Source organism: Tamandua tetradactyla, chromosome 14 (assembly GCF_023851605.1).
Source record: "Tamandua tetradactyla isolate mTamTet1 chromosome 14, mTamTet1.pri, whole genome shotgun sequence".
In the NCBI taxonomy this organism is placed as follows: Eukaryota; Metazoa; Chordata; class Mammalia; order Pilosa; family Myrmecophagidae; genus Tamandua; species Tamandua tetradactyla.
The window spans coordinates 58,161,349-58,185,521 of record NC_135340.1 but is presented as its reverse complement, the minus strand read 5'-3'; the positions used below and the strand labels follow the sequence as shown (position 1 = coordinate 58,185,521).

The 24,173-nt window shown below is 45.1% G+C and overlaps 1 protein-coding gene and 1 non-coding gene across 4 annotated transcripts in view; one reads left to right on the top strand and one right to left on the bottom strand.

Annotated features, from left to right (window-relative positions):
- Positions 1-24,173, top strand: part of FRMD5 (FERM domain containing 5) — a 334,153-nt gene that overhangs the window by 296,210 nt on the left and 13,770 nt on the right. For all 3 annotated transcript variants that reach the window (XM_077127713.1, XM_077127714.1, XM_077127712.1), the window contains exons 5-10: positions 2,633-2,730; positions 4,808-4,931; positions 7,893-7,980; positions 19,489-19,577; positions 22,544-22,607; positions 23,132-23,223. In XM_077127713.1, coding sequence (XP_076983828.1) covers positions 2,633-2,730; positions 4,808-4,931; positions 7,893-7,980; positions 19,489-19,577; positions 22,544-22,607; positions 23,132-23,223 — 555 coding nt within the window. The remainder of the gene's footprint in view (positions 1-2,632; positions 2,731-4,807; positions 4,932-7,892; positions 7,981-19,488; positions 19,578-22,543; positions 22,608-23,131; positions 23,224-24,173) is intronic.
- On the bottom strand, positions 15,327-15,433 carry LOC143656595 (U6 spliceosomal RNA). Its single transcript, XR_013162512.1, has one exon. It is a non-coding gene; the product is annotated as a U6 spliceosomal RNA (small nuclear RNA).

The window sequence follows — 24,173 nt, the reverse complement described above, 5'->3', positions numbered from 1 at the left end:
CCTTGTGTCTGATGCTCCTTTTATCTACCTCATCAACAGATGAGTAAAACATATGGAATAAAAATAAATAGGGGGAACAAAGGTTAAAATAAATTTAGTAGATTTAGTAGTGATCAATGAAAGGGAGGGGTAAGGGGTATGGTATGTATGAATTTTTTTTCCATTTTCTTTTTTATTTCTTTTTCTGAATTGATGAAAATGTTCTAAGAAATGATCATGATGATGAATATACAACTATGTGATGAAAAAAAAAGTTTGCATCTACATCCTGCCAAAGCCTGTGGAAGGTGGGAGCTAGAACTGGGAGAGGCAGAGAAGTGTTCACTTACCCTCTCCCACACACCGTGTGGCATTTCATGGTGGAGAGCAGAATGAAGACAAGTTGATTTGGTAGATTCATCTTAGTTATTCACTTTACATGATGCCTTTTCCTTTAGCTTTTCTTGGCAGACATTGGGGCAGAAGTTGAGGAGTTGAGGTTATCATTAGCCTCTAGGCTAAATTATTCACTTTCCCTTTAGTTCAAGGTCAGTCCACCCTCATGTGATTAGAAGGATGCTTTCAAATTTTCTAAGAACAGTGATTCTCAAACGTTACTGTATATCCAAATCACCAGGATCTTGTTTAAAGGGAGATTACAGTACAGTAGATCTAGGATGGGCCTAATATTCTGTATTTTCAACAAGCTCCAGGTGACCCCGATGCTCCTGTATGTGGGCCTTAGAGAGAACAAGGTTGCTTCATTTTTCTTTATTGGTGATTTAAGTCACCAACCCCAAGGCTTTCAGGATCATCTGCTGGCACCCCTCCCCACCTCCTGCTAGAAGTTGCACGTCAATGGTTCTCTTTCTCTTGGGCATTTTCACATGATCAAGTGGTTATGGAATCCCCCACCTTATTCTTCATCCTAAAAAGAGAATCAATGGACACTTCCAGTTTTCTAGGGAGGGCCCGGTTTGTTTTTTGCTTCAAACCGGTGGAATTTAAGGAAATTTTATTTCCATTACTCTACTAGGGATGCTGCTATTATCTATGGCTGCATAGCAAATTACCCCAAAACTTAGCTTAAATAACAAACATTTACTATCTCACCATTTCTGTGGACCAGGAATTCAGGCATGACCGAGCTGGGTGGTTCTGGCTTAACAACCTCTCATGAGGTTGCCAGTCAAGAGGTTGGCAGGGCTGCAGTCATCTGAAGACTTGACTGGTACCGGAGGATTTTCTTCCAAGATGGCTCATTCACATGGCTGCTGGCAGAAAGCATCAGTTCCTTGCTGGCTGTTGGCAAAAGACCTTAGTTCCTTGCCACATGGGCCATCTCTACTTTGTCCTCAGGGCAATTCAAGAAAAGAGAGAACAAAGAGGAAGCTGCGATGTCTTTGTGACCTAGTCTCAGAAATCAGACACTATCACGTCTGCCTTAGTCTGTTTGTTAGAAGCAAGTGACTATGTCCACATTCAAAGGGAGGGAATTAAGCTCTACTTCTTGAAATGAGTATCAAATAATTTGCAGCATATTTCTAAACCACCTTAGCCAAGCAGCCAGTGTGGTCGCTGACTCACTCGAGGGTGTGATACTTTGGTTTTTGCTTTTCTTAGGGGACCTGTGAGATTATGAACATCAGACGCCCCACTCCTTGTGATGATATCTCTAAAAGGAAAGTCAACAATTCCATTCCACTGTGACAGCGTCCACCCAACTACTTGTGAAATTACAAAGCAATTATAGGGCAAGAAAGGCAGTATGGCATAGTGATTAGGAACCAAGCTCCTGAATTGGAATCCACCACTTACTAGTTGTGTGTCCATGAGAAAATCATTTAAGCCTCATCTTCGTTATGGGGAAAATGGGGATATTAATAGTACCCATCCCAAAGGGTTATGTGAGAATTAAATGAGATATTGCATGTAAAGTGTGTAATACCTGGACTGGCAGATAGTAAATGCTCAGTACGCATTAGCTACTATTAGTTGTTATTCTTAATATTCTGCTTCCACTATGGTGAGAGCTTTCGTATTTGAAGAAATGCTGGATACAAGTTGCTGCTTAACTTTTGTTCTTCCTTCACCAACGCCTCTTCTTACACCTTATTAAAATTCGGAGAGATCTGGTTGACTTCTGCCAAATAATTAAAGGTTATTTCCTGGTATAGACAGATCCTCATGGCACACCAAGGCTGAAACCTTCCTTGAGTTAGTCCCTTCATCCACCATTCCATGTCTTATGAAGGAACATAAGTCCAAGGTGGAGAGAGGCCCAGTTTGCCCCTCTCTGATGACAGTTGTTTGGTTTTTGTTTTTCTTTTCTGCACTGGATTGACAGGGGCAGGCCCCTTCCAGAGCCCAGTGCTGGGAGACTATGCCTTTACCAGGAAATGCCATTTTCTGTTTTGAGCTACAGCAGGAAATTGACAAGTTGTTTTGAATGGAACTCACATCAGTTCAGGGCAAAATACTTGAAAGAGTCTCCAGGGAAATGGAAAATGTGTTTGTTCTGTGGTTTGTTTTGAGATTTCTTTTAATGTAGTAAAAGTGGCCTGACAAAGATTTTGATAGCTCATATTACATATTTATGCCTTTAAAGCAATCAAAGAAATCTTTTATAGTTCATTCTCTGTTTTCTCTCCAGGTATTTAGTCTTCCTACAGATCAAAAGGGATCTCTACCATGGCCGCCTCCTCTGTAAAACATCGGATGCTGCCTTGTTAGCAGCCTATATCCTTCAAGGTAACAGTTTTTGACAGGACAAATTTGCTTTTCATCCGAAGTACTGATTACATTATTTCAGTTACACAGAGGATGACTTCTTGTATATAAACAGTACTTAACTGAAAGGAAAATCCGAGTTAGAGGAGGCACTGAACACTCAATTCTACACCCTATGTAAGGTCTTACTTAAAGTTCTTCTGACTCTATTTTAGGCATTTGCCCTACACCTTTGGTTGATAAAGTTACTGCAACTCCAGAAAGCAATCTGAATCAGTCTTTTCCTACCCTTTCATGCACATCTCTAAGATGTGAAGCATCTTGGAATTCTGGTGTCAATTTTAGAGATCATTTAGTTCAGAGCCCTCAAAGTTGAAAATGTTTCCAAGTAACAAGCATATTTCCTAAAGGGTTGAAGTTGTACCCAGCTGGTGCCCAGACTGGCTCTTTTTTTTTTGTTTGGTAAAACAGTGATATGCACTCTTCACAGGGGATCTCTTCCCCTTCCTTAGTCCCTAGGCCTAAAACTGTCATTAAACTGCATCATTTCAGACCATAGCACTAAAATCATGAAGTTTCCACCAAAGAATCTGAACTCTTAATTGGAAATCTGTGAACTCCCAGAAGCTACTTTGTGAAGAGAGACTGGGAAGTTTTTGCCAATAAGAAACTAAAGTCCCTCTGGCAAAAGAAATACCACAGCTATGTTAAGAATGTAAAAGTAAGTCCATTGCAACCTTGACTTCTGAGACCTCTGTTTTTAAAATCCCCTAAATGGGAAGTGTCTAGAGGATGCTTGCTAACTCTAAGGTAACCAAAGATGCCCCTTACATATTTTAAAGAGAACCCTTATCTAAGTGATAGAAGTGAAATCATAAACTCTAGTCTCGCCTTCAGTTTTACCCTGATAATCATATTGAATTTTTCTTTAAAGAAGTGCTGATGTTCAACATGGATGTTTTCCACTTGAGGCTTTCTAAATAAAATCATGATAAATGACTCCATGGCTCAGGGTCACTCTCTTAGATTTCAGCTCAGGGAAGCCTTCAGTCTCTCACAAAATGATAGAGATTTCCAAGTAATTTGGAAGGTGCTGAGCAGATTTGTGGTGAATGAGTACAAACCACAAGCACAACATTTGGTTGTGAGAGGAGGGTAAGTTTTCTTAATACGTACTCCTCCCTCAAGACTTCTCGTATGAAGTGGTTGTGGCTCCCACAAGGGAAGGAAAGAGGGTAACCACAAAGCAGCTGGAACCTCCCCCTTCCTCTCAGCATACCCACAATGCCCCCTTCTAGCACTTTACAGAGAAAAAGCTGGATACTGGCTTGGGAATGCATGGTGGAGAGCACCATGGGTCTGCTGCCCTCCAGAGGGCCGCTGAGCTGAGATCTCAGCAGCTCTAGGGGTTGTCACGTTGGTCTCTCCCTGTGAATGGCCAGAGGAGAAAGCCTCACCCCTGGCAGGGAACTGAGACATCAGCCTTAGAACTTGGTGCTCGTGAATTCAATGATTGAAAATGTTTCTGGGTATAGCCAGTCTTCCTGCTCCATAGGCTTCTCAAAGGTCAGCCCTCAGTGAATATATTTATTCAAATATATGCATTCGATTTGATTTGGAGTGAGAGTTGAATTCTGAGTTGGGATCATGGCTCATCCACCAATTTGCCATATCTCTGCTAAAACCTCAGAATGAAATTTGGGCTCAGGCCAAGAAGCTCTGTCTTCCTGATCAAGCTCACGGTCTCCTGTGCTGCCACAGAGAGCACTGCTCCCAGGCCCTCTTCTCTTGGCTGGATGGAGGAGGACTGTGTTTCAGTCTTCAGCTGTTTTATTGCAAATGTACTTACTTGTGGTGACCTCAGGATATAGGCTCACCTTTGCTCTCTGCTTAGACTTGAATGTCAACCCAGAGCGCACATCTGGGAAGACAAACTATGGGCTGGGCGCGTTCCGGAGGCCCAAGCCCCCTGCCTAATCCACTGTTCTTTGTAAATCTGACTCATGCTTTGGCTTTGTTCTGTGTTAGTCTCTTGATTGCTTTGGCAGTGCTGATTTACCTATACCTACGATTGTTTTCCTCCACCTTCCTTGTAAAGCGGAGATTGGGGATTATGATCCAGGGAAACATCCTGAAGGCTACAGCTCCAAGTTCCAATTTTTCCCTAAACATTCAGAGAAGCTGGAAAGGAAAATTGCTGAGATTCACAAGACCGAACTCAGGTGCGTGACTTCGATTCTGGCCCCAGCTACTGCCTCCACCCACCACACACACACACACACACACACACACACACACACACACACACGCCTGAGCCCTGGCCCCAGCTACTGCCTCTACCCACCACACACACACACACACACACACACACACACACACACACACGCCTGAGCCCTGGCCCCAGCTACTGCCTCTACCCACCACACACACACACACACACACACACACACACACACACACACACACACGCCTGAGCCCCCAGGCTCTGGTGTTCTGCATTCTGGTCGCACAGACCACTGACTGACCCAGAGGAGGCCGCCCACTCTTCTTGACTCGGGTGTAGCGTTATCAGTGAGCCACTGACAACACAACCGCAAGCCCTGAAGGCTCATGTTCCGAAAAGAGTGGTTTGAGCTGGACTTAAAGGCAAAAGAGAAGTTGCATTTTTTTTGCAAAGGCAAAAAAAAAAAAAAACTGAGGGAGGTTGGCCTTTGAAAGGTATTTGTTTCACTAAGATAAGTGAAAAGACAATGAGGTAGAATGATAAGATGGAGGGGAAAAAAAACAAAAGAAAGAGCAGAAGAGAAAAAAGATAAAAGAAAGCAGAGGTTGAGTGGAGATGTGAAAGGCGGGCAAGCCTGTGCTCTCTGTGACAGTGAGACGAGTGACTTAGGGCCAGTGGCTGGGTCACAGGGCTGGCACTGACGCAGGAATGCTATGGGGGCCCTTAGAGCACTTTGCTTTGGGGGCTGGGTCTTCAGCACGGCCTAACATCCCCCACAGCCCCTATACACGCACATGCGCACACACACGCACACACACACCCTACCTGGAGTCCCTGACCCTGCACGGAAGAAAGTGGAGAAGCAGCTTGAAGCATGAAGGCTTGTTTTCCTCAGCCTCTCTTAGGTCACCCGGGATATTGTGAATCCCATAAAATAGTGTTAATACAGCCTTTCACCCATATGACATAGGATTTTTTAGATTTATCTAAAAATCTAAAAAAACAAGGGTAGGGTGTTTGAGGTCCACTTCATGTGGCATGCTGGAACACGGATTCCCCAAACTATCCAACTATGAAGAAAGCAGTTATATACAGTGTAGTGTTATAGAATTAAAAATGTCATCATTTTAATATATTACAGCTTTTAAAAAATCTTTTTAAATGTTTGTTTAACTACCTTTCTGGGGAAGGATTATGAAAAAAAAAAAAGAAAAGATATTCTAAGAATAAAACTAAGTTTAAACTAGTTCCTGCCCCAACTCCCTCTCTCCACCAACACAAAAAACCAAAAAACCTTCACCTTCACTCAAAGATTTCACATTTCATGGCTCTGCTAGGGGAAAGGCGACCCCTTGTCGTAAAAATAAGAATAAACACAGACCTGTGGGGTGGGGGTCTGGCCGTACGAAGGAGAGATCTGGGCTGGGCTTGGACTGAAGGCGCTGCCTGGAGGATTTTTTTTTTCTCCCTGGAGGATTTGAGATGTCACAGCAGTGAGAACTCCAGAAATTTCATTCAAGGCAGGGAACCCCTAGGAAATGATGCCCGCTTTGAGGGCCCTGGAAGTTTAGGCAGCCTCGAGCAGTGAATGGAGCCCACCAGGCCACCTATCCTCCAGGCAGAGCTGCTCCCACCACTAGGGAAGCTCCCTGAGAGAGGCACCCGGTGCTCCTGTGCCTGCCGGGCGATGTGCCTGCCGGGCGATGAAGCTCACAGTGGCAGCCTGCTTGCATCCTACAAGCATTTTCTAAAGAGCTTCCCTGTGTCTTGAGTGGTCTAGTGGCAACAGTTGTCTGCATTTGCAATACCTTATACAGATTCAGTCACATCTTCATGATGTCAAAAAGCATGTCTGAATTTCCTTTCTACAACTCTGAGTTTCTTGAGAGCCAAGATTGTGCACTGTATTTCTTTGTACGTTTTACGGCAAATAGCATAGACTGGCATATAAAGGTGCTGACTAATTGACGCCTCCAAAAGGGACTTCAGAGGGAACCTGGCCTGCCCCTCTCTGGGGCTGGCTTATCTTCTTGCCCTGCCATATTGCTTGAGGCAAAGGTTGAGCTTAGAAATGAGCAGCTTACAGTCCTGCCCACCAGCCATGACTTCATACATGGCCCACCCCTCCTCACACTGAAACCAGTCCCATGTCCATAGAAGTACATCTCCTTCACCAGGTGCCTGAAGGTGATACTGCCCCTGGTTCTGATTTGAGTTCATTAAACAGCTGCTAAGGAAGTAGCCAGGAGGGGTATGATGCTGAAGTCCTCTTCTTCAAATGGTGTGGAGCCGGCAATGGCTTTTCCTTTTTCTGCTTGTTTCCTTTCCACAGTTGTCACCCTATGAACAGACCAGGCTGTTGTGGGAGTCTGAGGAGCAGTGCTTTCTCCTACTGCTTCTCCTCACTTACATTTCTGTATTCCCTTTTGGTAAACAAAAAGGGTTCGGTGGCACCAGCAGAATACACAGGCCCTTCTTTATATTTCAGTCTATAGACAAGATCAGATCACAGATAAGAAACTCATGGGCTGCAGCCAGCCTACAGATGTGTTCTGTTTGCCTCTATAGTTTTTAAAATCATGAAATACTACATAGAAGTATCTCTGAGTTCTCTTTGAAAATCAGAACTTCTAGCAATGCTGGGTCCACATGTCTTGGGGCTGAGAAGCAACTGTCCCTGTTAGATGGGTGAGGTACTCCCCAGTTTCCCACAGACCCCACCACTCCCTATTGCCTTACACTCAGCCCAGGTCACTCATTATGTAGTCCTCTTCCTTGAAGTCACCTGATATTCCTAGACAGGAGTCTATGAAGTTGGTCCTGGAACAGAGCAGGGAGCATACCCGAAGGAAAAACGAGAGTATGTGACTCTCCCTGAGCACTTCTTAATAGAGTGTGTGCCTCGGTGGAAACTGTGAGAACAGAAAACCCATCAGTCATCTTATATTCTTTATTTCAGTGGTCAGACACCAGCAACATCAGAGCTGAACTTTTTAAGAAAAGCACAGACACTGGAGACATATGGAGTAGATCCTCACCCATGTAAGGTAAAGTTCCCCCGGCTGGAAACAGCATTGAACTTACCTCCTCTATAGAGGGCAACAGGCTGCATGGGACCATGTCAGCCCCCTTATTTATCTGAATGATTGGCCCATTCAGTGACAGATGACAAAGAAAATGTCTCATTCTGGATTCTCTCCTGCTTCATCTTGTGATGCCACATCAGTGTTGGAGGATCCGAGGCAAAGTCAATCTAAATAGCAAATCTGGAACTGGGGCCCCACTTTGGCAGCAGTGGGTAATTTGGTGGAAATGAAGAGGGAGGAACATGGAAAGCCCCCTATAGGAGATGACTGGAGGTGGTTAGCAGACTGCCCACCCTTCTCTGACCTGTAATCTAGTTTCTCTCTAAGAGAACTGACTGCAGAGTCCTGAGTCACTGCACAGAACTGCAGCGGAGTCACATATAATTCCATTATGTGCCTATGAGGGTAAGAAGGGAACCAGCCGGAGAGGGTTTACCCAGAGAAAACTTCTGTAATTACTCACATGTGTCTGGCATTTTGGAGATGAGCTCTGGCAGCCACAGCATCCTGAGAGAGCAGTGAAGGCCGTGGCCCCTTCCTGCCTCTCTCTGTGGCCGTGTCCCTCTACTTCATCTCCATGTCCCTACTGCTTCCACATTCCCGGTCTCACCTCGGCTTCTACACATTTTTGCCTCTCACTCTTTACATTACTGGAGAGGCTCCTGCACCACCAGAAAGACCAACTGTCAAATCACTGTGAAGGGAGACAGTATGAGATGGGAGCAGGAGAACACCAGCCTTGTCTTAGTAATAAGCAAGGGGCTACATGAGTTTCAAACAAAAATCAAAGGAATAGAAAAGAAAGTGAGGAATCCAGTGATGTGGATTCAGAGTGGTGTGTTCTTTGGCCCCTTGGTGAGGTGATGGGGATTTATACTTGCCCAGGATTCAATGCTGAAACTTCTAATATGTACTTTGGTACATTCTGGTACTCAGAAACCCTAGTCGCCTTCCCTGCCCCAGAGCTCTATCCACCAGCACATCCTGCTTCTAAATAACTCCTGCATTTTTTGGAGGGGGTGGGAGTGGCAGCAAACACGTTCCTGCCTGTTTCTACAGAAGAATTAACATCTGGAGGTCCACAATGACTTAGCAAAGCTTCCTAACAATGTAGTGTAAGCCCCTCTGTAAAGTGCCCAGATCCTATCAGCAGGGCATCCCCAAAGGAGTGACGAGAGCATGACAGTCAGCTGAATTAGCTCCAGTCCTGGTCTCCTGGACTTACTGGGTCATGGGAAACGTCTCTGAGCCTCACCTTCCAAACCTGTATAAAAGCACCCAGTAGATGCTCAATAACTTGCTCCCTGAACTGCTGAGTCACTCCAGTATCTTAAGACAGAGATGCCTAAAGATAGGTGTGGATATCAGAAGGTGCTAAGGTTCCATCTGGGTTTGACTTCTGTTCTAGTTTGCTAGCTGCTGGAATGCAACACACCAGAAACGGATTGGCTTTTAATGAAAGGGGATTTATTTTGTTAGTTCTTCAGAGGAAAGGCAGCTAACTTTCCACTGTGGTTCTTTCTTACGTGGGAAGGCACAGGATGGTCTCTGCTGGCCTTCTCTCCAGGCCCCTGGGTTTCAACAACTTTCCCCGGGTAAATTCTTACTGCATCTCCAAAGGCCTGGGCTGAGCTGCGAGTGCTGAGATGAGGAATGCCGAGCTGCTTAGGCTGTGCTATGTTGCGCTCTCTCATTTAAGCATCAGCCAATTAAGTCACACGTCCTTCATTGCAGCAGGCACGCCTCCTAGCCGACTGCAGATGTAAATCAGCAACAGATTAGGTTCACGTACCATTGGCTCAGGTCCGCAGCAACAAACTAGGTACGCTCATCTGGCCAAGTTGACAACTGAATCTAACTACCACAACCCCAAACTGCATAATCCCCTGGAGGCCACATGCAGTACCTGCTTCTTCAGAGAGATGGGGCCCTGGGCAGGGCATGTAGTGGTGGGTGGACAGTGACCTGGATGGAGGTGGGTGGGGGGCTCCCCCGTGTTGCCCTTGGGGGTCCGGAAGCTGTAGTGGCAGCCAGTCTGGTGTGTAGTCCAAATCTGCATGCACCTCTGCACTGTGGGACTCAGGACTCAGCCCTGTCTTCATGAGTTTGTTCATTTTCAGACACTGAGGAGGTTGAGGAGACTGCAGAAAGAACCAGCATTCATCCCAGGTCATTGCAAGGCCCAACCCCTTATCATTTCATCCCCACAGTAGCAACTCCTAGAAGGCAGGAGGAAGCAAGGGAGGAAGAGACATTTGTGGCAAGCCTTCCATGGCAGGCCCGGAGTCCTTTCACATTATTTTCTCATTTAATCCTCACACGAGTCCTGGGGGGTAGATATTATGTCCTCTGTTTTGTAGATAAGAAGTTCCAGCAGGCTAAAGTTCACAAAGCCCTGAGTGAGAGAGCAAGACTTAATTCACTTCCTGTTCCCATGTGCCCTATATGGGACAGAGGCCCCCAAGAGACTGACTTTGGGGAGAGGGCGGGAGCAGTCATCTCACTGGGCTTCCAGCCCCTGAACCTGCCTGGGCCCTGGGCCTCCTGCTCATCCAGGTCCATGGCAGCCCCACAGCTCATCTCACAGGGCTCCAGCTCATGATTTCCTCAGCCCTCCTGAGCAAAGAGAAGAGTTTGGGAGCTTTTACTCTTGTCATTAAGTAGAGTCACTTTAGTGATATGCTACGAAGCATTTGCCTTAATGTTGCTATGAGGAGAGCTGAAATAAGTTGGAACGCTTGGTATAATAAATACTGATGATTTCTATTAACAGAGAGGCAATTACTGGATCCAAGGAATCTGGGGCACACAGCCCTAGGGAGGCCAGAAAAAGAGGAATCATCTTGATAATTAAAAGAGAGCAGAACAATGCTTCAGCTGGGCTCCGTTCTTCTGGGCTGATTAAGAAGCTGCTGCTCTTCCTGTGCACATTGATGATTTCTTTCCCCTCAAAATGTCCTTGTCTGGCCCTGGGGCCAGGAAGAGCAGATCCTACACACCCTTGGTAGGACAGCCACAGGGCTCCTCTAGCTAGCTGGCTTGCAACAGTGTCCAAACCCTGAACTTGCAAAAGGCTGTCCTGTGCCCTCTCCCTCCCCCTCAACTCCCTCAGGAGCCCCCAGCAGACCAAGCCTAGAACAGGTTGAGGGGAATGAAGCAAACCACCGGTGGCCCACTGTTGCATCTGTTCCCCAACCCTGACAACTTTCCAACTTCAGGAGCCATCATTTTATTGCATCCCACTGACCCTGAAACTAGCCATTTGCCCTGTGTCTCCTACAGGCCTAACTGTGGCCACATACAGTCCTCCACTGGCCCCAACTGATGGAGCTGCCCTCTCAGGGTTCAGGGAGCTATCAGACCTGTCACAGGTACCCAGCCTGCACTCAGCCTTTTTATTATGAGCCTTTTTATCATTTGGATGGAGCCATTTATTGAGAGCCTGTACTGCCAGGTACTTAGACATATTTTCTCACTTAACCTTTACAGGAACCTTTATAACCTTTATATTCTGCTAAGAATATATTCTTTAACTTGTTTTAAGATAAAAAACACTGAGCCTCCAAGGGACTAGCTAATGTGTTCAAAGCTACTGGTAAGGTCCGTACTGGGACTGAAACCCAAAACTGTCTGACTCTCAATGCTGTGTTCTTTCATTTATTGTATGGGGTCTTCCTTCTGGAGAGATGACATTTATTTAGAAACAAAGCAGGACTTGCTACCAGTTTTGATGCAGAAAGGACAAAAGGCCTACAAGATTATTAAAATCACCACATAAAAATTTAATATAAGTTCACCCGTGTCTCACCAGAAGAAAACTGATTTAAGCAGGATCTAGGTTAGACCAACCATAGACATAAAATTACAGGGTTCATTCTGCTGCCTTAAAATAAGAGCATAACTATCATAATCCTGCCACTTAGCCCCGTCTCTAAATAGGACATTCTCTCGACACCCATTTTGAAAAGTTGCCTCTGACCGCAGAGAAACAGAATAAGAAGGATCAGTGATGACTCTTCTGCATCCTCAGGTGAGCCACTCTAGGCTGCAGAGCTTGGCCAGAGTCACTCGGATGACATAGTCCCTCCAAGGTTTCCACTCCAGTTTCTTGTGGCCGTGTTTAGGTAGATTAATCTGGATGATTTTCATGATTGACTTATATTATTAATGTAAAGATTACCAGCTGTGAGCTCTTCCAGGTATATGTGCCTGGAAGATCTTCCTTCCCTAAGGATTTGTAAGAATAATAGAGATTTTATCCACCCAGATTGACTTTGTGTGAGTCCTGCCCCAGAGAGGAACTGAATGACTGAGAGACCCAACAATCCCCAACACTGTGGTCCAGACTCAATCCCACCCGGGGTGTCCTCGGAGACAGCAGCAGACAGAAGCCTACTTCATTTGTCTCTAGAGGTGGAACCTGTGGGGACTGGGCAAAGGTGGCCAGGGAACCCGACTTTCAAGAACCAATCAGTGCTGCAATTTCCAAAAATCTTAGGACAAATCTTTGATGGTGTTAAGTGAATGCAGGCTAAGTTTGTTGATGGTGAATTCCAAATGAACATATGGATGACTCAGTGAAAATCCGTCCCCTCTCTAAGAAAACACCCTTGTCCATGTCTGGGCAGAAAGACATTTGGGCCATCTCCGTAAAATCAGATGGAAGTATTATTTCTCAAGCTGTGTGTTATCCTTATTTTATAAATGAGGAAACATGTTTGGAGAAGTTAAGTAAGTCACAAAGCAAAGATTTCTTCAGGACCTGTGTTAGTTGGCAAGCTGCTGGTATGCGATGTACCAGAAATGGAATGGCTTTTATAAAGGGGAATTTAATAAGTTACAAGTTTACAGTTCTAAGGAAGTGAAAGCGTCCACATTAAGACACCACCAAGAGGTTACCTTCACTCAGAAAAGGCCGATGTGTCAGGAACACCTGTCAGCTGGGGAGTCATGTGGCTGGCATCTCGCGTTGCTTTCAGCTTCTGTTCCTGTGGACGTTCCTCACTTTGCTTTCCTGGGGCTGACTTTCATCTCTTGGCTTCTCCAGATTCCGGCTTGCTTAACGTCTCATGGTAATGCCTGCTGGGCTCCAAGCATCTCTAAACATCTGTGTCTCTGTTCTCCACATGTCTGCATCTGTGTCAGCTCTGCTCTGAAGTTTCTGTTGGCTCTGAGACTTGTCGTTTCTGTAGTTTGTGGCTCTCTCCAAAATGTTTCCTATTTTAAAGGATTCCAGTAAACTAATCAAGACCCACCTGGAATGAGTGGAGTCACAGCTCTACCTAATCAACGTTCACACCCACAATTCAGTGTATCACATCTCCATGAAGTTAATCTAATCGAATGATTCCAACCTACAGTATTGGGTTAGGATCAAAAGAAACAGCTGCCCCCACAAGATTGGCTCAGAATTAAAACATACCTTTTCTGGTCTACATAATATTTTCAAACTGGCACATTCCACCCTTTGGACCCCAAAAAGACATGTTTTCTCCACATACAATATACATTCACTCCATTATAATATCGCAAAGCCTTAAAACATTTCAGTAGCAATACAAAGTTAAAACCAGTACAAAATCTTCATCAAGTCAGTTACAGGCATGGTCTGTTCTAATGCAAAAATTCTCCTCTGGCTCCGGACCTGTAAAAACTCAGAACAAGTTATCTGCTGCCAGAATACAAATGAGAGACACTCACAGGATGCATGTTTCCATTGTTATAGGGAGAAATCGAAAGGTAAACAGGGGTCACAGGACCCATACAGTTCTGAAAACCTGCAGGGTAAACTACATTAGATTTCAAAGTCTGAGAGTCATTTATCCTCGGGGCTTTAGCGAACAACAGCCCCACCCTTTCCAACGGCCTATGCAGTAGCCTTGATCTCTCCAAATGCTGGTGTGGAGTTTGCAACCTTGGGGGACACTGAGGAGACCACCTTTTTCTCAGCTCCACCCTCTCCAAGTGTTGGTGCTGTGTCCAAGCTCTCTGCCAACTCCGGAGCGTACTGCCAACCCCTCCAGAACAGTGGGGTGGCAGCCAGGCTCTCCCCAATCCCCAAGGAATGTGCTTCATCCTCTCCGAGGCCTGAGGTGGCACGACTCTTCCTGAACAATGAAGTGGAAGGCCTGCCCTCTGCTTCCGGAGCAGACTCACCCTGTCCACGTGTATGGGTCAGTCTGCTGTCCTGGCCTGAGGTTTCCTGGCTCCAGACCTTAGCTCCCATGGTTCTGCCTCTGAAGACATTTTTCCTTCACTTTGCCCCTCCTCTTCCCTTTTGGTCCAGACCGGCAATGGTTCTGTTTATACAGATCCCGCAACACTCTTGTTGGCTTTCTTTGTAGTAGGCAAGGATCATGCACATCAGACAAAAGAACTTTTCAGATATCCTTCCTGGATAACTCTATCTCCAATCCTGGCTTGGTCTGAAATGACAGGTTCCATGTTTGGTTAAATCCTTGTCTGGAGCACTATTCTCCAGGGTCTCCCTTTCTGGAAACCCAGAATTTTCCAGACCATCAATTTCTGGTTTCTTTGTACTCAAGAGTTCAGTTCTCAGCTTATCTCCTTCCTGTCGCATTTCACTTTAAGCTGCAAGGAGACACCAGGCCACACTTTCCACATTTAATTTGGAAATCTCTTCTGCTAAATATCCAAGTTCGTGGCTTTTAAAATCTGCCTTCCATCTAAAGCCAGTGGTCAATTTTGCCGGATTCTTTGCCACTTTAAAACAAGGATCGCCTTCCTTCCAGTTTGCAATAACACGTGTATATTTCTGTCTAAGGCCTAATCAGAGTTATCTTTAAAGTCCACATTTCTACCAACAACCTCTTCAAAGCATTCTAGGTCTTCTCTATCAAGCTCCTCACAACTCTTCCAGAATCTTCCACCTATCCATTTAAAAAGCTGTTCCAGCATGTTTGGTATTTGCAGACTGCAGCAGCACTCCACTTCTCCAGTACCAAAATCTGTTTTAGTTCGAAAGCTGTCAGAATGCGATATACCAGAAATGGAGCAGCTTTTTAAAAGGGAAATTTATTAAGTTGCAAATTTACAGTTCTGAGACTGTGAAAATGTCCAAATTAAGATAAGGCTATAAAAAATGTCCAAATTAAGGCATCCAGGGAAAGATACCTTGGTTCACAAAGGCTGCTAATGTTTGGGATTACCCTCTCAGGCGGCCAGGCACGTGGTGATGTCTGCTAGCTTTCTCTACAGGCTTCTTCAGTGGCTTCCCCAGGGCTCTGTCTATTCTGTTGACTCTTTCCCAAAATGGTTCCTTCTTTTTTGTTTGTTTTTGTTTTTTTTTTAATATGGAATGCTTCACGAATTTGTGTGTCATCCCCGAGCAGGGGCCATGCTAATCTTCTCTGTATCGCTCCAATTTTAGTATATGTGCTGCCAAAGCGAGCACCCAAAATGGTTCCTTCTTAAAGGGCTCCAGTAAGCAACCCTACCTTGAATGGGTCGAGACACATCTCCATGGAAACCACCTAATCAAAAGTTACCACTCACAATTTGGTGGGTCACATCTCCATGGAAACAATCAGAAAAATCCCACCCAGCAATAATGAATGAGGATTAAAGGACATGGCTTTTCTGGGGTTCATAATAGCTTCAAACCAGCACAGGCCCCCAAATCAACACTCGGGCTTTTTTTGTAAGGATGAAAAATTGAAAACAAATTTTTTACTTTACAACTACAGAAATGAACTAGATTCTTTTCACTGTTATCTGATTTAGAGTAGGCTGGCAAAATCTGCTGTGTAGCTATCAAGGCCTGAGTTTTTATTCCACCCCCAAATCCATTAATGTCTCAGTCTTATGGGCACTGGTTTCATCAGGGAGGGAAGGAAACAGGGAGGAATGAGAGACTCCAACTTGATAAGACAGGAGATCTGAGGAACAGGTTACTACCCTCGGTGTCACTTCTCGCCTTGTCCTCATTTCCTCCTCCTTTTGTGACTTATTTTTGCACACAAATCCCAAGGGCAGGCTCACAACAAGAATGCCATGTTAGATAGAAGAAACTGGAAATGTGCCAGAGAAAGTGTCAGTGTGTCTGCCTGTTGTATTTTCATGTTGGTGCAGAGGTGAGATTTCTTACTATAATGCCAAGCTCCTCGCTGCTTGCTGCGCCTCTCGTGCCAGAGACAAGTAGCACACATTCCAGCTGTTTGCCTCCCCTAATGGACGCTTAGCTGCCAAAATCTTACAGCATTTTTCAACTGTGTGTGTTGCATTTGAGGCTTGAAAGTTTGGAGAATTGCTCTCTTCGTATGTAAGGTCTCATAATTGGAATGATGTAACTTCTACTAGGGGTTTATTCTAAGTTTGCACCCTGTTCTAAATCAAATGGTCTGGTCAAGAGAGGCTGTTTTCCTCTCAATCCAACTTTGCCTCCACTTAGAGCCCACCCCGAGGTTTCTGGGCAGCTGGGCCAGCACCATCCCCGTCATGGAAGAAGCTTCTCTTCCCTTTGCTTTGGCCAGGAGGCCTACTGTTGGGATAACACAGGTGGATCTCTAACTGCATCACAGCCTCCTCTGACATCACTTTCACGCATCACCCAAATCCCCTTCCTCTATGATCCCTTAACAATGAATGATTTCTCCTTTTTGACCCCAACTTCCCATGTCATTTCCTAGCTAGTGAAATTGAAATCTGTCAACATCCAGAAAAATAGTAAAATGGTGGTTTTTTAAAAAGATCTTGTATCAAGTTCAACAAATTCCACTAATTAGCAGCAGCTATAATAATATTAACAACTCACCACTAGTGCTTATTGGGTACTTCCTAAGCACAACCATCTTGAGGGACCTGGTCAATGTGACGCAGGCAGTAAGTAGCATTATCACGCGGGTGCTGTCTGGTTCTATCACTGACCGCAGGCATCAGGCATGCAAGAAGCAGAAGGAGCACTTCCCTACCTCCCCTTCTTCCCTTCCCCACTTCTTTCCCCCATTAATCCAAGCCATACCCTCCTGAATGCCCTATCCTTCATTTCTGTCCTTCCAACTATCCTCCCTTCTAGGGCTTTCTTCTGTCTCAGAGAGCACTGTAAGATCCCCCCTACTCCTGCCCCCCTTGGGCCTTCCCCTCATTTTTCCTTAGGTGTGTACTTCCCCCACTGCAGCCGAACTGGCCTCTCAGACCTACCTCCTTTTCCTGAGCATTCATCTGATAATATTCCCCGCAGGCCTGTTCTTTATCAGTTCATATAAGGTAAGGTCTCCACCCTCACATCTCTGTCTTTCTAAGCCTGCAGTCTTAGCACCCACTTGCCTCCTGCCCGTGCAGTGAGTGAGGCTCCCAGGTGCCTCCCCTCCCCTCTGAGGCAGGCTGCCCAGAAAGCAAAGCCCTCCCTTCCCCAAAATGGCCCTGATCTACATCTCTGCCAAGTCTGCCAGCTTAGCCTCGGTGCTCCTGGTAGCAACGATGTCTGTGTACAGTACCTGGTGCTCAGATATTAATCACCATCATGAAGCACTGCTGAAGGTCAGGGGGAGTCCCAGCCCCGTGGTTTTGCAGTGTCTCCATTCAGATTTTTTTTTTTTTTAACTTTTTTTTTATTGTAAAGTATAACATGTATACAAAGCAAAGAAGTAAAAAAAAGCAATAGTTTCAAAGCATTCTCCAACAAGTACTTACAGGACAGATCCCAGAGTTTGTCACGGGCTACCATATGATCCTCTCAGATTTTTCCTTCTAGCTGCTCCAGAATATAGGAGGTTAGAGGGCTTAAATATTTTTTCATCATCACAATCAACTTTTTTTCCTTCTTTTTTTTGTGAGCAATAACATATATACAAAACAGCTACACATTTCAAAGCACAGCACCACAATTAGTTGTAGAACATATTTCAGACTTTGACATGGGTTGCAACTCCACAATTTTAGGTTTTTACTTCTAGCTGTTCTAAAATACTGGAGACTAAAAGAGACAGCAATTTAATGACTCAGCATTCATATTCATTTGTTAAATCCTAGCTTCTTCTATTCAGGTTATTATTATCATTATTATTTTTGCATGGGCAGGCACCAGGAATCGAACCCAGGTCTCTGGCATGGCAGGCAAGAACTCTGCCTGCTGAGCCATCGTGGCCCACCCCAGATTATTTTTAAACAGCTTTTTGCTGTGCCCAGGGTTGAATGACACTGTGCTTACAGCCAGGTCTCTGGGTCACAACAGACCCCAAGGAAAGAATAATAACAAATATATTCATTGGCAGTGTTCGCAAAACATATACTTAGTTTATTCCAAGGACCCAGATGTTTACACCTGTGGCCCTGACTCAATGAGACATTTTCAAGGCAAAACTGTATCTTGCCTTAAGGCAAGGCTCAGGAGGCTCTGAAGAGGCCCACCTGCTCTTAGGAACAATCAGGCTTAAGTTCCATGCCCAGGAGGCAAACCCTGAAGGTGGGAGCAATGGAGAGCCAAACTTCAGGGCCCTACTCACATACCTTGTCTTTACAAACTGATGGTGACAGGTAACTGGGAGGCCCTGGCTGTTGGATCTGGCACAAGGCTGATGACTACTGTTTCACTTGGCCAGTTACTTCTTAATGTTTCTTCAGCTAAGTTTTCCTGAGGAAGCCCAGGGTCAAAAGCCATAACCATCATTCTTTCTTTTTTTTAAAAAAATAACATCTTATTGAGTTATAATTCACTTACCATAAAATTCACCCTTTTAAATGTGTAATTCAGCAGTTTTTAGTATATTCACAGGGTTGTTCAACAATTGCCATTATCTAATTTTAGGACATTTTCTTCACCCCAAAAAAGAAAAGTCGGTACCCATTAACCATCACTCCCCATTTCCCTTTCCTCTAATCCCTGTCAACCACTAATCTACTTTTTTGTCTGTGAATTTGCCTCTTCTGAACACTGCATACATGGAACTATACAATATATGTGGACTTTTATAACTTAGCATAATGTTTTCAAGGTTCATCCATGTTGTAGCATATGTCGGAACTTCATTCCTTCTTACTGTCAAATACCGTTCCACATTTTGTTTATCCATTGATGGCCCCTTGGGTTGTCTCTACTTTTTTTGGCTAGTGTGAATAATGCTGATATGAATATTATGTACAAGTTGTTGTGTGGGCAAATTGCTGGGTCATATTCATAATACTATGTTTAACATTTTGAGGAACTGCCAAACTGTTTTTCAAAATAGCTGTACCACTTACAATCCCACCAGCAACATGCAAGGATTTGCCATTCTTCTTTGATGTACACAATAACTTTCCAAGGTTGGTATCATTATAATGTACAGTTTACAGATTAGGTTTGTAAACTGAAGATAACTTGCCTGTAGGCACATAGCTGGCAAGGCTGTGGCAAGGCTGAGACAAACCATCGTCTTGCAATTCCAAAGGAAATGATCTTCCCTCTATGACCTATTCCAAGTATTCAATCCTGTATCATCTAGAAACAAGTGTATTTCTCATGTGTTGCAGGATGTATCAGGAAATGCTGCATTTCTGGCTTTCACTCCTTTTGGGTTTGTTGTTCTGCAAGGAAATAAGAGGGTCCACTTCATTAAATGGTGAGTATCATTTCTAAACTAGGCTCTTTAAAACTCACCAACTAGAGAGGGGCCATGGTTCCCAAGCCCTTTGCCTGTGATTGAGCAGTTGCATTTCTGAGCCCTCTGCAACTTGTGTTGATAACAGTTACTGGTGAAGGTAATAGTCTCTCCCTAGAGATCCTAGTCATCCAAAGGGGGGTTCCTAAGAGCCAGCAGCCTCTCCAGAAAGAGAAAAGGTATGACAGCTTGATTGTTGAGAAGAGTGAAAGCCTGGGGCTAGAGTCAATGTCAGGGAAGCAAAGTTCCCATGAGAACTGAGTCCTTGGGTCTATCATCCACTTAGAGCCATAGCCAGCACTATTAAGCTGGCTTTACTGGGGCATCTCTGTGGATGACCCAACTCCTTTACCCACTCTTCTAATCAGGGAAGCGCTCACAGACAATGACCCTTGGGCAGATAGAAGTCCCCTCTTGCTCTAGAAAACACTCTCCTCAGACCAAACCCCAATTCCTGTCATACCCCCTTTCTTCTTTCCCTCCTCTCCCACCTCCAGCAGACAAGAGCCACTGCCTTGGCTGTAGCTACTGTGAGCAGTTTCCTCCCCTGCTCCTGCCTTTGTGAGGGTCTATTCTATTGGGTGGCTCCTGGGAGCTGATGCAACACAGACATATTTGTTCCTTGACATTTGGCTATCCTAGAGATCCTTCTGTTGGCCCATGTAAATATCTTTCAGCCTCATGGGAACATTTTGCATATTAAGCTCTGGTGATTTCTATACCTTCTTGGGTCTCAGGTTATGAAGTCTCAGTTGACCAGTTCCTTCCGTGGGCTTAAATGGGTGCTGCCCTCGGCCCAGCAGAACCTCAGCAGGATGCCTGCTCTTCAGGCTTTGCCTTCTCCAGAAACATTTATGGGAATTCTGAGCAGAGTTGCTTCCTGGTGAGCTCTCAACTGGGAGTACTGAAGGGCATCTGTCTCCCAGTGCCCTCCCTCTTCAGCTTCCCTGCCAAACCTTATTGCTTTTGAGAAGACCAGCAGTATGATGATCAACCAGAGTTGTAGTAAAATTGCTCCTCAGGCACGAACATCCAGGTTCCATTCCCCAGGAAAAGTCACCTCACAAGGCAGATCGTTGCACTGGAGTTACCGGTGTACACAACACATCCATGTCCTAGGCTTTCTCAAGTTGGCCCACTTCACTGCTTCCTCTGGGGAAGATGGTAAGGGGTTAAAGTCTCTTGTCCAACAAAATACCTTTCATAAAAAGACAATGAGCAAGTCCAGGCCACAGCTCTCCTAGTGAGGAGTGCTGGCTGCCTGGAGGCATCTGGGTTATTTTATGTTCCATAGAGAACCTGCCTCCTGAGCCACATTTAGACTGGGGTATTATCTCATGATAGGGGACATGTTTAGATAGAAATAAGTAGGACACCTATTTCAAGGACCTACAGTCCCTGAATTCTCCCTACCCAACCACAAGTAATGATACTCACCTGGTTTTCTCAAACATTCTTCATTTGGTGACTTCTCTCAAGTCCCACTTCTTCAGGAAATCTTATCTCTTCAGTCTGTCTAAACTTTATAATAAATGTAAACCCAATCTCACTTTCAAGACCACCTTTTACTTGCCTGTCTTGTTTGTTGGAGCCTAGATGATCCAGATATTTGTCTATATATTAATATATTGATATTTATTGTATCCTGTGTGTACATGAGAAAGGATGATTGATTGATTGACTGAGAGGGAATGAGCCAGGGAAGGAATACCATGTGATTTGTATTAGGTCAGAACTGGTGATCAGAGGTTGTGAACTCTCATCTGACCCAGCCGTGGTGCCGGGGACCACAGAGAATGAGTGACCTTCCTCTGACAGACCTTGAGTATTATCCCTCACTAAACTGGGTATGTGGTTCTCACTACCTTTATGCTAGTTCCCAGGATATTGAGATAATCTCCCTACAAATTACAAAGAGGAAGAAGCCAAGTAAAGGAAGATGTGCATCATCAGACCTCCTTGGGGTTCCCCATTGGATAGAAAAAATAAGGACTGTCCCCACTGAGTTAGGGAGAGCCTGAGGCTCCAGAGAGTAGCTATTTGTGTCAGATGGAAGGGGAGTAAGTGACTGATGCTGAGGTCTAGTTCTCTGCCTCTCAGGGACATCCACCTAAGACCCTGTTAATCTTTCCATTTTATAAATGTAACCAAGGCTGTAAGCAGTGTGTGGAGGTGAGGTCTAAGCTGTGCCATGTTCAGTAACCATGTCACTTCTGATTTGTGTCTGTCCCGCGGGTGATGTACCCCAGTATCCTGTTTGCCTCTTTTACTGCAGCCATTCACTGGGCTGGTGGCTTCAAGGATTTTTCTACAATAACCCCTAAGCCCCTTTCCTGGTCAGTACGCTGCATGACTGTTCCATGTAATCTGTTCTCTCTCTTTGATATGTTGCCCTACCCCCCTCCCTGAGATTGTTATGACATTCGTCTGCATTAAACTGCATTTTCCATCCAGTGGCACAGTCACCTGAAAGACTCAACTCCCTCAGAACCTGGTTGCATTGTTTTTCATTATTTGCTGTATCTTGAACTTTGGCCTCATCAGCTACCTGTGGCATCTTACATTTGACAGTCCCATCCAGATAATGCACCTGTGTTATGAACCAAATCCTGAAATGACCCTGGACACTCGACCTAGACTCACTTTCCATGCAGATGTTTCCCTTTTACAGCCACTGTTGATGAGCCTGAAATTCTCCTATCACCCTATTACTATAAGTATGATTGACCAGAAAACTGTGGGTTGAATTGTTCCAACAACTGTTCTCTAAGGCCACTGCACTGCTGTCTTGTTTCAGTTCTGACTTTGGCTAAAATTGTGTCTGTGCCTGGAGTCCCCTCCAGTCTGGGTGGGCTGTGCATCTGTAAGACTTAGCTGTGAACAAGCAGCCTACAATGAGGTAATAGGCGCTCTCTTTGTGCTTCTAGGAATGAGGTGGCCAAGCTGAAATTTGAAGGGAAGACTTTCTATTTATATGTAAGTCAGAAAGAGGTGAGTGCTGGCTTCTTCCTCTTCAGGGAAGGCTGGGGCTGAGTCTAAGTGGCCTAGGTAGAACTAAACCACCTGCATGCTAAGCTAAGACCAAGGGCAAGACATGGAGGTAAGGTATAGAGGGGTGGCTAGACCCTGGAGCACAGGACTTCCTCAGTGATACTGATGATACCCAAGAAATCTCCACCACCAGGAAAAACAAAGATTCTTTTTCTGTCATGTGAAAATTCCAATGAGTGTGCCACTTTCTAGCCAAGGGCTCTCTTGATTCAATTTGTGCCAACTAAGATTTACTTTGATTGGATTTACCAGGTGTGGATTTATGTACTGAATTGAGCCCTGCCCAGAGGGCCCTGCAAGCCTTCCTTCCATCTAGCTGGCTGCTGGGTAGCCCCTTCCCCATCTGCAGCCCCTCACTGAGAGTTTTTGGAGAGCCTTCACATAGCTCAGAGTCAGTAGTGGCCTACTTCACCCTGCACATCTCTATCCACATTCAGCTGTTTCTATGTGGAATTTTTTTGTAGGAAAAGAAAATCATTCTCACATATTTTGCTCCAACTCCAGAAGCCTGCAAGCACCTCTGGAAATGTGGAATCGAAAACCAGGCCTTCTACAAGTGAGTGGACATATATGACAGGGGATGTCTTTATCGGAGCCAAAGACATACAGGCTACTTTTAGAGGAATGATGAGCAGGGAGACTGACCTGAGAAAGGAGACGTGAGATGACAAGGCTTGGCTCCCTTGTCAAACTCAGGTCCCTTTCTGGGTCTCCATCTGTCCCCCCTGGAGGTACAAAGTCAAGGTCTGGAACATGTTTGTTGCCCAGGGAGCTAGCCTTGGGATATCCTTGGACAGCCCACAGAGGCAGAGTAGTTCTGAGTATTTCCAGGGTAAGACGTGGGCCCTAAGAAATTCATGGGTGCCAAATCTGTGGAGCCAATCAGCGACCTGGGAAGCCTGGAATACATCAGCTCCATAGAGGGCCAGGCACAAGACAGAATAGGCTCCCTGGTGGCAATCCCAGTCCTATGCCCTGGAGTCTGGGGTCTGCTTCCCAGTGGGTGAAGTGGGTGAACTGGTGCTGAGTGGAGGTTGATACCGGCCCCTCCTGGTATGTCACCAGTGACAGGCCAAGTGCCCTGGAGCCAAGGATAGAGTAGCTTGAAGGGGTGAGAGCTTATCTGTTACTAAGAAGTGAGGTTTGGGCCAAAGGCAAGATTGCTCACCAAAGAATTTTGTAAAGAATATGAGGCTTTTGTGTTCAGTGTTCTTTGATTTTAGAGTGGTTATAAAAACACTAGTAACAAGATGGCCCAACAAGAAACTGGGGTGATGCCAGATAAAGTATGTTTCACTAAACATCTTGGTCTTATTTTAAAAATAGAATGTAATGGCTTATGCTTTAACAAGCTGTATCTTAGTCTAATCAACACAGGACCAAGCATGTGGTATACTCTGTCAGGGTGAGCCCTGCCATCACCAGATACCCCTGCCAAGTCATCTTCCTCCCTCCAGCTGCCTGAAGGGTCCTAGAGAAAGCAGAATTGCTCTGGGCTGGGTGGGT